The sequence below is a fragment of the Anolis sagrei genome, chromosome 3 (genome assembly GCF_037176765.1).
Source record: "Anolis sagrei isolate rAnoSag1 chromosome 3, rAnoSag1.mat, whole genome shotgun sequence".
Taxonomy (NCBI): domain Eukaryota; kingdom Metazoa; phylum Chordata; class Lepidosauria; order Squamata; family Dactyloidae; genus Anolis; species Anolis sagrei.
In genome coordinates, this window is record NC_090023.1 from 92,182,590 (window position 1) to 92,196,388 (window position 13,799).

The 13,799-nt window shown below is 38.4% G+C and overlaps 1 protein-coding gene across 6 annotated transcripts in view; it reads right to left on the reverse strand.

Annotated features, from left to right (window-relative positions):
* Nucleotides 1–13,799, reverse strand: part of FRMPD4 (FERM and PDZ domain containing 4) — a 392,551-nt gene that overhangs the window by 25,975 nt on the left and 352,777 nt on the right. For all 6 annotated transcript variants that reach the window (XM_067466806.1, XM_060769958.2, XM_060769959.2 and 3 more), the window contains exons 6-8: nucleotides 8,791–8,895; nucleotides 7,237–7,344; nucleotides 3,699–3,830 (exon numbers count right to left, since the gene is read on the reverse strand). In XM_067466806.1, the coding sequence (XP_067322907.1) occupies nucleotides 3,699–3,830; nucleotides 7,237–7,344; nucleotides 8,791–8,895 (345 nt within the window). The remainder of the gene's footprint in view (nucleotides 1–3,698; nucleotides 3,831–7,236; nucleotides 7,345–8,790; nucleotides 8,896–13,799) is intronic.

Sequence of the window (13,799 nt, forward strand, 5' to 3'; positions counted from 1 at the left end):
CAGGGGATAGCCTGATTTCAGGCCCATCCAGACAGTACCTTTATTGTGGTAACTCCTGTAATAAAGAAGGAGCTGTCCAGACAACGTTCTGGACAGTGCTGAATTAGTTTACTACAAATCAGGAAAACCCTGGTTTGTAGTGAATTAATTAGTTCTTGGAAGGTGTGGGATAAATCCACTATTTCTGGGGTCTGGACTGCGGACACCGGCGGGTGGGGGGTGGAGGAGGAAAATCGCTCCCCCCACTCTCCTGGTGCATCATTTCTATGCGCCGGGACAGCTGCTCCAAGAGTGTACTGGAGGCCGGGTAAGTTTATTTTACTTTTCAAAGGTGTCTGGGGGTTTCAGGGTGGGTGGGGGGGTAGGGCCTCCAGATGTTCTTGTGGGCCAGTCCCGCAAGAGCATCTGGACACCCACCTCAGAAAGCGTGCACTTTCTGGGGTGTGTATGAACAGGCCCCCAGTAAGATCCGCGTTTTTAAAACACGGATTCTTCTGGGATAAAGACCTGTCTCGATCCGCCCTTCATTGAGTCCCTACGGGAAAATTGATTTTCCATCCTTCCCCAGTCCTACCTACCTACCTACCTATCTATCTTGCTGCCTGTACTCTGCCCTGCACCTTTTTTTATCTCACAAAACATATATTTAATTTTTTTTAAAAAAGCCGTTCTCCTTTACCTCTTTGACTCTCTCATTTCTTTCCCTCCTCTGTCTACCTGTTTGGGCTTGTGTACCCCTGCTGTCCAAGTTCATCTGGCTTGTGTGTGTGAGTGTACCCTCAGGTGGCTTCTCCTTGCCCCACTGCACCAGTCTAGCAGTAGCAGCCTTTCTCACCCTAAAAACTTATTAAAAACAAACAAAAAATTAACAGTGCCCTTGGAAGTTGTTTGTAATGATTATGTCTTTGACTCACTGACTCACTCTCTCTGCCCTGCCCCTGCTTCTCTTCCCTGTGGAGACATTCCAGAGGAAAGGAGGAGAAGCTTTTGCATTTTTAAAAGGATATTTTATTTCATGGAACTTTTAAAAAAATCACTAAAAATAGTGGGATGACCAAAACATTATGAAATTTGAGGGTCTTGAAGTAGTAAATGTGTTCTCCTAGTGTGACCACTTTTGTCCCAATAGCATTAAAAATGATGGAAAGGGGAGTGCGTGAAGCCTCCCCATCGCTGTTTATGGTCATATCGCTCTTGAAAATCCAGCTGCCATCTCAAAACGGTTTGGGACCATCCTACCTGCGTGACCGCATCTCCATTTATGAACCCACACGCTCTCTTCGTTCATCTGGAGAGGCCCTGCTCGTGATTCCACCTGCGTCGCAGGCGCGTTTGGTGGGGACGCGAGACAGGGCCTTTTCCGTGGTGGCCCCCTGACTCTGGAACACCCTCCCCAAAGATCTTAGACAGGCCCCTACATTGGCAGTCTTTAGAAAGAACTTGAAGACCTGGCTGTTCCGATGTGCCTTTCCAGAATAGGAATCCCCAATAACAAGTCCCAGAAGCACTTTATTAGATCTAAGATTGCTGCACACCGCACACTGCACTTGCCCTATAAGCCTTACATATTACCTGTCACATCAGCACTTTTAATTCTTGTACCCATTACTCTGGCCGGGCCCAGTTTTATAGTGTCTCGATGTTTTGTTTATTGCTTGTTGTTTAATGCTGCTTTAACTGTTTTTAATTTGCTTTAGGTGTTATATTGTGTTTATGTTGTGTTTTGAGGCCTTGGCCTTCGTAAGCCGCATTGAGTCCTTCGGGAGATGCTAGCGGGGTACAAATAAAGTTAATAATAATAATAATAATAATAATAATAATAATAATACATGCAATATTGCCTATTCTGAAAAATGAAAGTTCCTGGAAAATGGATGGGGGTGTTATGTTAGAAATCAGCATGAAATTTGGGGAGAAATTTTCTTGAAATGCACACCCCTAATGAGCAGTGTGAAAAAGGGAAAGGAAATGAATGAGAGAAGTTACGGAGCTAAACTCTCATGCTGTGCTGGCATTGCCAAAGATAGTAATAAGCTCACTGGCAAGGAGATACCCAAAAGCCAAAGCTTTGTGCTTGAATTGGTTTTACTGAATCTAGTGGTGTAATTATACTCAACTTGGTATGCTCTGATCAATACCAAGCATTGTTAGCATTGTTGTCCAGCCTTTTCAAACAACAGCCATGCTATTTCTGGCCAATGTTCATTATATAGTTTCCTAGTTCATAATGCATTTCTTCTCCTTCCTCTAATAAGTACTTTTTAAATTCTCAAGAGACAAAAGATCACACAAATGCAGAAATATGTAAGAGAGTGTCCTCTCGAACAAAGAAAACAACAATTGATTTTAATGCAACAGTATTATTAGGCCAGAATGGAGTGCTTCTAAGAATCCCACTGTGCTGCTTCTCGAATAAGCTTAATCTTCCTTAATGATCTAATAAATGAAGTCACCCAGCAGTGTTTTCTGCATCATCATATATCACAGTAGAAATGGATGGATTGTGGTATTAATGAAACAACCAGGCAAAAGCTTTTCTTTGAATGAGCGGAAGAGAGATTGCTTACTACTGGAAATACAAAAACAATGAAAAAGCAAATAACTTTTACCAGAAGGACACAAAACAGAGGATTCATACATACTCTGCACCTCTACCACCCACCCATAATATGGAGAAGATGTGAATGCCTAACACTCTTGCCCAGCATGATGCTCTGCTTGCTTTCTGCCAGCATGAGATAAATGTCAGGCTCTTAACTTTTGACTATCAAGGACAAATGCTTTCCATTTTAAGTATTATGAAACCAATCTGAGCTTCTTAAACTTGAATTCCCTAAAATATTGAAGCTAAAACCAGTACCTTGTTATAGCTATAATTGTTCTGGAACAGCTGTTCCAGGAGCTCCAATTTTGTTTGCTTCGCATTTAATGTTTGTCATAGTCCCAAGTTTCAGGGACTCCGAAGATAGGTGGCTTCTTTTGGCTGCAATCATAGGGCAAGCCACCTGTCAATTATAGTTAGATTCCCTGGCCCCGCCCCCTTTTTGGGTTTTTGGAAGGAATAGGAGCCTTTTTGAGTTCAGTCCACACAGAGAAGCTTTCCATGTAGGACATAATACCAAGAGCTCCTGTAGAAAGCTTCGTTTTCTACGGCTTGGCCAGGGAGATATACAGCCTACAGCTTGGCCGGGGAGATATACAGCCCACAGCTTGGCCGAGGATCATACAGCCTTACAGCTCCTTTGCGGAGGGACTTCAGCCAGCCATCACCGAAACCTGAACTCCTTTTCCCTTGGAAGTCTACAAAGCTCTACTTGGTAAGGGTCACTCGCAGATGCCAGATGCAGTTGGTACCGGGTGCAGGGGCTCCACGCCAACAGAGGCAAAGACAGACTGCTCAGATTAGTAGTTAAGGATTTCCCCATTAGTCAAAATACCAGTCATGAAGATAGTGCCTGTTCCCTGTGGACAAGATTGAAAGAGCCTATAGACTGTTAAGAAAGCTTTAAAGTACCTGTTTGTTTTCCTTAATAAAGAACATTGTTGAACCTTTAAGCAATCTAAAGACTCTGTGTTTTAAGGAAATCCACTTTAATCTGAGGCTGCCCCGGCGTCCCGTTGGGCACACAGAATTTATGTGCTGTCTACAGTCTGATGTACAGGCCCAGCGTGCGACAGCACAATAATGTTACACCAACCTGAGTTAGAGTCTCCTGTTCATGTAGCAAGAGAAGTTTGGTTCCAGACCCTTCGGTTTTCTGCTCCAGCATCAGGGAAAAGTGTTCAATACACTTTATTGACAGCTTTTCTTGAAGTGTTAAAATGACATCCTTGAAAACAGAAGATTTAAAGGGAAATAAAATGACAGAAACCTGCAATCAGAACCTACAACTTTGTGACTTTAATTCCCAGTGTATGTGCCACTAAATACTATGACTGAATGCACAAGTATTCACAAGATAGCCACACGTCATTCTTTTTTTCTTTCAACCATGTGTTTTCCTTCTTTTATCTTGATAGTGTATCCTTACTGAATTCATCCTCAGATAATGACCCCAAGACAGTTTGAGACCCGAACACAATTATGTGTATGTCTACTCTAAATCTTACTTAGGTCAACTGCAATGGTTCTCAACCTGGGGTCCCCAGATGTTTTTGGCCTACAACTCCCAGAAATCCCAGCCTGTTTACCAGCTGTTAGGATTTCGGGGAGTTGAAGGCCAAAAACATCTGGGGACCCCAGGTTGAGAACCACTGGTCTACTGTGAAGTGAATATGAAAATGCAGCCTTTTACATCCTAAGATAGTCTTACAAACCCACTTATTTGACAATAAGCCCTACTGAACTCTGCGAGGCTAACTCAAAGCAACAGGAATTTAAATCAGTTCTGTTTGATTTCTTCCATAGTTTCAATAGGGCACACAATGAAATTCAGCTCAATGTCATTTAGTCAAAATAATTTTTATTGGATTAGTGCCAATATTTGCAGTGACATTTCAATGTTAATTTTCAAGTATCTACTGTCAAAATATAAGTTTTCCATTACATCTTTCTGCTGCTAAATTAGGGCTTTTCTCACACACACTGAACAGAGCAGAAAATTCTACAAGACATAGGCGCATTGCCATTCTTTGTTTCCTAGCTCCCTCCTCCGCCTCATAATATCTTACTTACAACAATACCACATCATTGTATTGCTCACTGCCTTTAATGAAATGTCATTATATGGTAGTAGGCAGACACAAACATTCTGAATGATGGTGCCATGTTGTGACACCATTGTGTTGTATTAATATTATAATGTAGTTTAAGTTCACCTTTATGATTGTATATCCATAAATATCATTCTGACCCCATTTCACCCAAAACCCTGGTCACTAATCATTATAAATTGTGAGTTTTCTAAAAGAACTTTTAAAAAACAGCAATATCTTTGTTTTGTATCAGAAAAGATTTGAGTAGATTTTCTGGAATAATCTTCCATACCAACCTCTAACTTTCAGTTAAGAGTTACTCTTTCTAAAATGACAATTAAATGACAATTTGTCTTAATGCAGTTTAAATTTTATTCAGAATTGACTATGCATCCATAAAGACTGTTTCTCTCTGACGAATGTTTAGGTCATTATCAACCTTTAGCAATTACTTCAAGTTTAGGGAATTTGCTGCTAGAAGGAGATACATAGTTAACGGTGAATATAAGAATGTCATTTCACAAACTCATTTTTACTCTGAAGAGATGAAAGCATTAAACATTTGCAAGACACTCCCATACCAGAGGGATGTCCACCTAGATGTAAGCCTCAATGAGTTCTGTGAGATTTACTGGAAGGTATGAACAAACAAGCTTTCAGTTTAAAGTATTTAATTCATTATAAAAACGCAGATACTTCATATATTTTTGACTGATTTCTTTTAAAAAACCCAAAGATATGTGATATATATGTATACATATGTGTCCCTTTCATACTTATTTACTTATGCAATTAGCCAGAAATACACAGATATGGTATAAGATGAATGAAAAAATAATTACAACACTAACAATTAATCATGAGAACAGAGATGATATGCATGAGGAGAACTGGAGGGAAAGCTCTATATTAGGAGATATTGAATCAATCAATTGACTTATTTGTATTTTATAACTTGTACTAAATACTCGAAAACCATGAGATCCCATCTAATAACTGAAGGCCACCAGTTTTTTTAAATCGTATCAAAGGTGAATTGAGAATATACTGAAAGTTGCTTCTGGTGTGAGAGAATTGGCCGTCTGCAAGGACATTGCCCAGGGGATGCCCGGATGTGTTACCATCCTGTGGAAGTGTTCTTGCATTGGAATCTGGGGATGATAGATGGGAGCTTACTCTGTCTCATGGATTCGAACCACCAACCTTCAGGTCAGCAGTTCAGTGGGCACAAAGGTTTAACCCATTGTGCCACCGTGGCCCCATAGGCCACCAGGTGTTGTGGGCTATATTTCAGAGGCAAGAAGTGGAAAATCATTTCTGAGTATTCCTTGCTTAAGAGGACTCTATGAAGTTTATGGGGTCTCCTTAGGTCGATACATACCTATTTAGTTTTAATTCATGCTAGGAATGTATCAATAAAGACATTGCTGAGCAGGACCTAGACTCTATGTCATGAGGCATAATGGCAGCCAAATGCAGAAATCTGTGCAAAACTCTCAGTCCCAGCACAGTGTGCTCAAAAATGTCTCTGCCCTTTCCATCAAAGTCTACATTACAAGAGGAGACCGTTTGGGACAAGAGGAAAGACCTCTTCAGGTTTCTTGTAGTTTCTTCTAAAAGCTAAGCTTCTAATAGTGTTGCAATTCCATCAATGTTTGGGACTGTAGCTTGGATTGGTACTTAGTGGGGTTTTTATTTGTGTCAGGAGCAACTTGAGAAACTGCAAGTCACTTCTGGTGTGAGAGAATTAGCTGTCTGCAAGGATGTTGCCTAGGGGATGCCCTAGGATGTTTTACCATCCTGTAGGAGGCTTTTCTCATGTACCCGCATGAGAAACTGGAGCTGACAGATGGAAGCTCCGGTTTCCTTTCGGTCAGCAGTCCTGCTGGCACAGGGGTTTAACCCATTGCGCCATTGGGGGAACTGCAGCTATGAACCTCTACTCTACTTACTTTGCACGGGAGTATGACAATGTAATGGGCTTTTTTGACGTGCAGAAATGCTGCATTACATTATGGTGGTGTACCTTTGTGTAGACTACAAAAACACAGTGTGCAATATTGACTAGTAGGTTATCTGGATATGTCCAAACTGTTGTTCTTTCTCACCTGTCTACTCACATTAACAAACACACCTCGTTAATCAGTAAAATATTTTACAAAACTGAAGGAATCAATGAGTGGTATAGCCCTAACATACATATTGCTCCTGCTATTGAATAATTTTCATGTTGTTTAATTAGCGACCAATACCTTGAATTTGGATTTGCATTTTGCTGGCAAACTAGGCTGCCTTTTTGGCAGCCTATTGTAATTTCTTGGGTCCATTTAATTTTAATTAAGTTATGATCATTACAATGATCATCGTGTAGTTCTGAATCACTAATAAAGCACTACATCAGATTTTATGAGAATGAAAACAGTTTGCCCTGGGACCTGTGCATGCAAGTTACACGACAAAGAAGTTGAACAGCCCTTTCATGAAAATATCTTTATATGGACTCTTCAAGTGATCTATACCATTTTTTAGCAGTGAACTTACCTTTATTGATGTACTGCAATCAAAACGAAATGATTTGGTTTGCCCATTTTCAAGATATACCTTCAGTACGTTTGGCATGAAAAGAAGTGAATTATCTTTTACTGTTTCCTGTTAAAAGAATAATGATGTTGGATTAGCTAAATATTAGTCTAAATTTCTGATTCACATGAAAAGAGCTACAGTAGCCTTCTGACATCTGAAATCAAGAGCATTTGATCCCACAAAGCAAAACCATTTATTATATTTTAATCCCAACACTGAGCTGGTTTTGGTGCCCTTCTCAGAGAAAAATGATGTTTGAACTGTTGTGCAGCTTCAAATGTCAAAAATCTAACACTGATTACTCATTAGGCTACAAAATGAGAACGAAAGGTCCAGCTTCAGATTTTTAAATGGCTTATCTGTCACTATCTTCTTTGCAATGTGATAAATGTAAGAAACTTTTTATTTATGTGTTCTTCAAATGAAAAATATCCAAGGACTGCATAAATCCTTCTGAAACTTGCACACTTGTTTTTCTCACTGTGCATTCCTTGCTTACTGCTGCCAAAAGATAGAATGCTAAGCTAAATTTAATGTCACCATGGAAATGATTGTGAAACATTTCTTTCAGAAAAAATTATATAAAACCAACAATGGAAAGTATGTGTTCCAAGGTATGTGTTTTCTCATTGAGAAAAAAGAATGGCAGAAAATAAAATCAAATCTAAGTATTTTTTGTTTGGTCTTCACAGGCAAGGAGCAAGGCCATGATTTGGAAGATGAAATCCAATGAAACCAAAGACTAAACTCCAAAACAAAGCTAGACTGTTTTAAAGTAAAACATTTCACTGCTCCTGTGTTAGTAGGAGAAGTCTATGAAATATTCATCTTGAGATGTTGTTTACTTTCCCAAGAACCAAAGATTTCATTGTGTCCTTGGTTTCATAACAGGTTTCTTTAAATTATTAAAACATCTCAGGGAACAAGACTGTTACTAGTGCAACACCTTCTTCCTCATGGGGATTCATAGCATGGTCCACATGTGCATGCAGTATGTTCCCATCTCTCAGTGGCCTTTTTGAAAAACTCATAAACATCGCCTAGGGCTGGTTCAACCATTCTCCCTCACATCCGCTTGTCTGAAAAACAGTCTTTTCAAAATCAAGATCTCTGAAAACAATTACAGAAGAAACGGAGCTTGCAAAAAGTTTATTTTTCTTGACCACGACTGCCAGAATCCACTGACAATTCTGTTGGGGATTCTGGTAATTTTAATTCTCATAAGGCAGAATATTTTAAAATCAGTTTGTATGATTAATTTACATATCATGGAGGGATACTCTCCAAATGATTGAAAGGACTACACAAACCATATAGTTAAACAATCCTTGTTAACTATGGTTTCATTTTTTAAGAGTTATTTGCATCTTCCATGGGTTCACCGATTACTTCCTTCTAATGTAAGCAATCTAAGTAATGTACCCAACCATACTGTTTTGTCCATTTAAAGCTCTACACCGAAATCAAGGAAGAATTTTATACCGGTAAGAAAATATTTCTCATTGTACTCACTGAAACCTGGCCATTAATAATGACTTCTTCTGAAAAACGCACTTTGACAGGATTGGACTTCAATCTGGCCTTTTTTGCAGCGCTAATAAATGCCGATTTAGGAGACTAGAGAGAAAGGGAGGAAAAGGTACAGGTTGTATGATTGGTGCTTTAACTCTTAATCTCTTCTCATGATAAATACTGATTTCTTTGCATTAACCGTAAAACTAACCATTCAAGAAAAAGTATGCATGGGGATTAATTAATATTTTTCTAAAATCAGTGAAAATCAGTGACACAATGAATGGCAGAATGTATAATTAGCATCATGTATGACATTTTTGTCTTGTTTAGAAAACTGTAGTTCAAACATGTCAGAAAACAAGCTGTTTTTCTTTAATGGTCAGAGTTTTAGATCCTTTATAGAGACACTAAAATAACACAAAGAGAAATACCAAGTTGCAACCTTCATCTGACTGACTGGACAGGTCACCATATTCTGTCAGGGGTTTTTTTTGCTAATGAATACAATATGGCTGTTGTCAAAATAGCACCATGGTTTCTCTGTATTAAATACATTATTAATACCAGAAATGTTTTAAGGTTATTGGAACTTAAATTATTCGATTACAGACCCAAGTACATCAAACTTTTTGTTCTTACATTGTGAATACTACAGCTGCATTCCTTAAGTCTCTGATTCCGATGTTAGCATCCATTAATTAAAATAGGGAATCTTGCTTGTCATTTTCATGTAATTATTTTAAGCATATATTAGCATTATATGTCAAAAGCATAAAGGATACTTGCAGTCCTATATTTTAAACTATGCACATTTGGCCTTCCATACCCACAGTTTCAACCATCTACAATTTTAAACCTCTCCCCCCCCCCCTTAAAAAAACCTTTCCAGAAAGCAAACCTTGATTAAGCCATTTTATTAAAGGGAGACATTTTACTACACCATGGTATGTAGCATGCATGGGTTCTGCTATTGGAAGATGTGGGGGAGGGGGGGCAGGACCCTGCAACCAAGCCCCAGTGGATACCAAGAGCCTACTGTATTTCATCCAAGTTCAGAAGGCAGAGATGAACATCTCAGTCTCCCTCTTGCTCTTTGTGACATTTTCCTGCATTGCACTTCATAAGGTGTTCCTGTGGCATTTTTCAACAACTATTTCATAGACTCAATATCATATAGCAGATAAAAGTGAGATATAGTCTGTCAACCACATTTCTTTTTGTTATTCTTATGTCTCAATTAAAGTAGGGGTGCATCTACATGACTTTCTGATATGTTTCATTGGTGCATTTGTAATGTGTAGCTATGGCAAGGTTGCAAACTGAGGGAATTGAACTCTTCGTAAGAATTCAGCTCCTCAAATGCATTTTTCTTTCAATATCCCAAGTACTAGCACTGTAAAAAGTGGGACACTGAAAACTGTTCAAACCTTGAATTCTTATATTTGATATGTTAGCACCTCATTGGTAACTCTCTTTGCCCCTTTTCTTTGGATACCTTTTCTAAATGCTTGAGTTTTAAGTCACTGGGATGCTATGAATCTGGAAAATGAAAGAAAATTTCACTGAGGGAGTAGAATTTTTATTCTGCTCCTCCAATGGATCACATATGATGACCAAGGTACTTCTTCATTCTAGGCTGGGCCATAATGGTCAGAATGGTAAGAATTCATGCATCTATTTGGAAGAAGTGAGATATTTATCATTTTCAGTTAAACCTGTGAAGGGGACTTAAATTAGTGTTTTAATTTGTCTACCAATGGTGAGTAGCAATCAGGCTGAAGTAGGTATTGGCCTAACTGGTGCTATGTATTGTCAAAGGCATTCATGGCCGGAATCACTGGGTTGTTGTAGGTTTTTTGGGCTGCATGGCCATGTTCTAGAAGCATTCTCTCCTGATGTTTTGTCTGCATTTTGTGGCAGGCATCTCAGAGGTTGTGAGATCTGAGGATGCCTGCCATAGATGCAGGCGAAACGTCAGGAGAGAATGCTTCTAGAACATGGCCACACAGGCCAAAAAACCTACAACAACACACTGATTAGTACTGTGCTACAGTCCAGATAATGTTCACAGAGCTGCATTACAACTTATAATCCCAGTGGACCAAATAAGCCAGTAGGACCTGGATGGCCATGAAACAGATGCTCCATGCTTGTCTTTACCTTTAGGAGACAAGGCTGTGGATAAAGAATGGGGATTGGTTTCAGGTGTCTCCTAGCACCTTCAAAAGAAGCCCAGCTTTGTCCACATGCCTGTAGTTTGAAGAACATGTTTTTATTGTCCTACAGTGACTAATCCTAGAGAATCTGCAACCTTCTCTGATCTTGAATCAATGGTTGCTGAAGCAGATTAGACACTTTTAAATGGGAAGACATTGCTTGTGGGATGTAGAATTACAGTAACAACCAATATAATGGTGATTTTTTTTCCCAATAATCAGCCTGGGTTTATCTGTAATTAAGCAAAAAAAAATCATTCTTGCTTCAATGATTCCTCAGCTTGAGTTTCACATAAGGCTCACCAGGGTGCTACTATCCTGGTTGATTCATCTTCCCAAAATTTGAATGTGGAGTTCCTTGTGCTTTTCTTTTCTTGCTGAACATACTTTAAAACCCATGTCTTCCCTTCCCCCCACACTTGCTAAGATCATCACATAGGAGGGAGCAAGCCTTAGTTTACCAGCCAGAACAACCTAACAAAGAACATGTATTCATATTCCTATGGAATGCCTTCTTTCCCTGAAACATGACTGTAACAATGTCACTGATCTCAGTTTGAGCTTGATTCCAGAGTTCCAGAACAATCTGTTCCAGTATTTCCTTCTGGTCCTATAGATTTTCATTTGCTGATTCTATATTTGTCATTTCAATTAGAACAGACCTTCCCTCCCGACCTTCAGGAAGAAAGTGAAGACATGATTGTGGGAACAAGCCTTTGCACAATGATTCCCAGTTGCAGTGATCTCTCAGTGCAATAACGAATAATGCAAGTGACAACCAGAATGGCTCCTGGAATATGCTTCTGGATTGTGTGATGTTAAATAATAGATCCAAGTTGATATGTTTTAATTATGTGATTTTAAAGTATATGTTGATTTTTATGTACTCATGGCATCAAATTGTGCCTTTGTTGAGCCGCCCTGAGTTCCTTTCAGGGTGAGAAGGGCGGGATATAAATGCAGCCAATAAATAAATAAACAACTAAATAATCTCACAAAACTTAAAAAAATCCTTCTAAAATATGCTTTTACAGACTAGTATGTAGCTGCTAATCAGATAATAATAATAATAATAATAATAATAATAATAATAATAATAATCTTTATTTATATCCCCCCCCATCCCCCCCGAAAGGACTTGTGGTGGCTTACAGCATGGATAAATACAATAAATAATATATACAATATAATGACAAATCAGTAAAAAGTGAAAACATAACAAAACAAAATAGATTAGACAATAAACAATATAAAACATTAGTTAAAACACAGTAATTTCAGTAAGTTAAATAACAGCCAAAATATCCAAGTCGAACATAATTTTTTTCACCTTTGGTAAGACATATTTCTTTTGGTGTAATTCTATTCCATTGACGTTTCATAAATAATGTCTTGACTTTTTAATGATGACTATAGATATGGTACAGTACCAATTTGTGATCATATTTAGTGATTTAAGTTCATTGCATCTGCTTCGGCAATCTCATTCTATCTCACTCTAAAGGTGAAATTAGTCATTCAAAATTTCCTCACTGATGATAGGAAGTACTGAAATGCTGTTTTGGATTGCAAAATCACTTAATGTTGATGATTGGCCTTTTCATATTTTAAAAGTTAAGGAGATGAGCTTTCTTTTATGAAGGCCACATTTTAAAATAATTGTTACAGTTCAGATGTCTAAACAGAATATATAAAACCCAAATTGATCAGTGGAAACAATTTCCATTTTAATGTCTTATATTTGTAATATGAATGTAATAGTGATTAATGGTTCCTGGATTGGCCAGTTCATTTGTTACAAAAGCATTTATTTTTAGCCATTTAGAAGACATTATTTTTCAGTTAATGACCTTAAGCAGGAGGCATTTATGTTACTGCAATGCATTTGTCAGGAAATGTAGAGTATTTATGTAGTCTGTACGATAAGAGTCTATAATAAAATCAGTATAATTAGTACTCTATTATTTTAAAACAGAAAGAAGAAAAGCATTAACAACTTGCTATAACCAAAGTCAGTAAAAATCAGTTTTGTGTTGACCAGTGATGACTCCAAGTTTGGAGGCAAATTGCTGATGATAGCATGAATGTGGAAAGCCAAATGAAACATCCCAAAAGAGTCAAGTGTCATTATTCCAAACTATCTAATGCACTAAAAGCATTAACCTTGCCAACCTGTCTTATAAATCTCTCACCATCAAAAAGTGGTCTAGTATTATTATTTGTATAATGAAAGAGAGGAGAGCAGGGGCTGAATCGTGCCCTTCCTACTAGGTTTAAGCAAAAGCAAACCACTGTGGCCTCTCCTAGATCCTAGTTCTTTGTTACTCTGATGACACTTTGAAATTGTTTGGCCATATGGGTTTTGATCTGTTAAATATGAAGAGTATGCAAGTCAAAATAATACTAGCAACAGAAGGTTTGTCAGAATCAGTATCTATGGGTAACACCTACACTGCAGAACGAATGCAGTTTGATACCACTAACTGGCATGGCTCAATGCTATGGGCTCATGGGAATGTTAGCTTTACGGGAATGTTAGCTTTACAAGGTCTTTAGACTTCTCTGCCAAATAGAGCTTATTCTTCACCAAACTACACATTCCAGAATTCCATAGCATTGAGCCATAGCAGTTAAAGTGGTGTCAAGCTGCATTCATTCTTTGTGTAGAGCCAGAGCTCTTAATGTTCTGAAGCAGACAATTAGGTCATCTATATGCCATCTATACATATATGCACCTACAAAATTCACCACATCATGTCAGTTCAGTCTGTGGCCAAAACTGTCACTGTA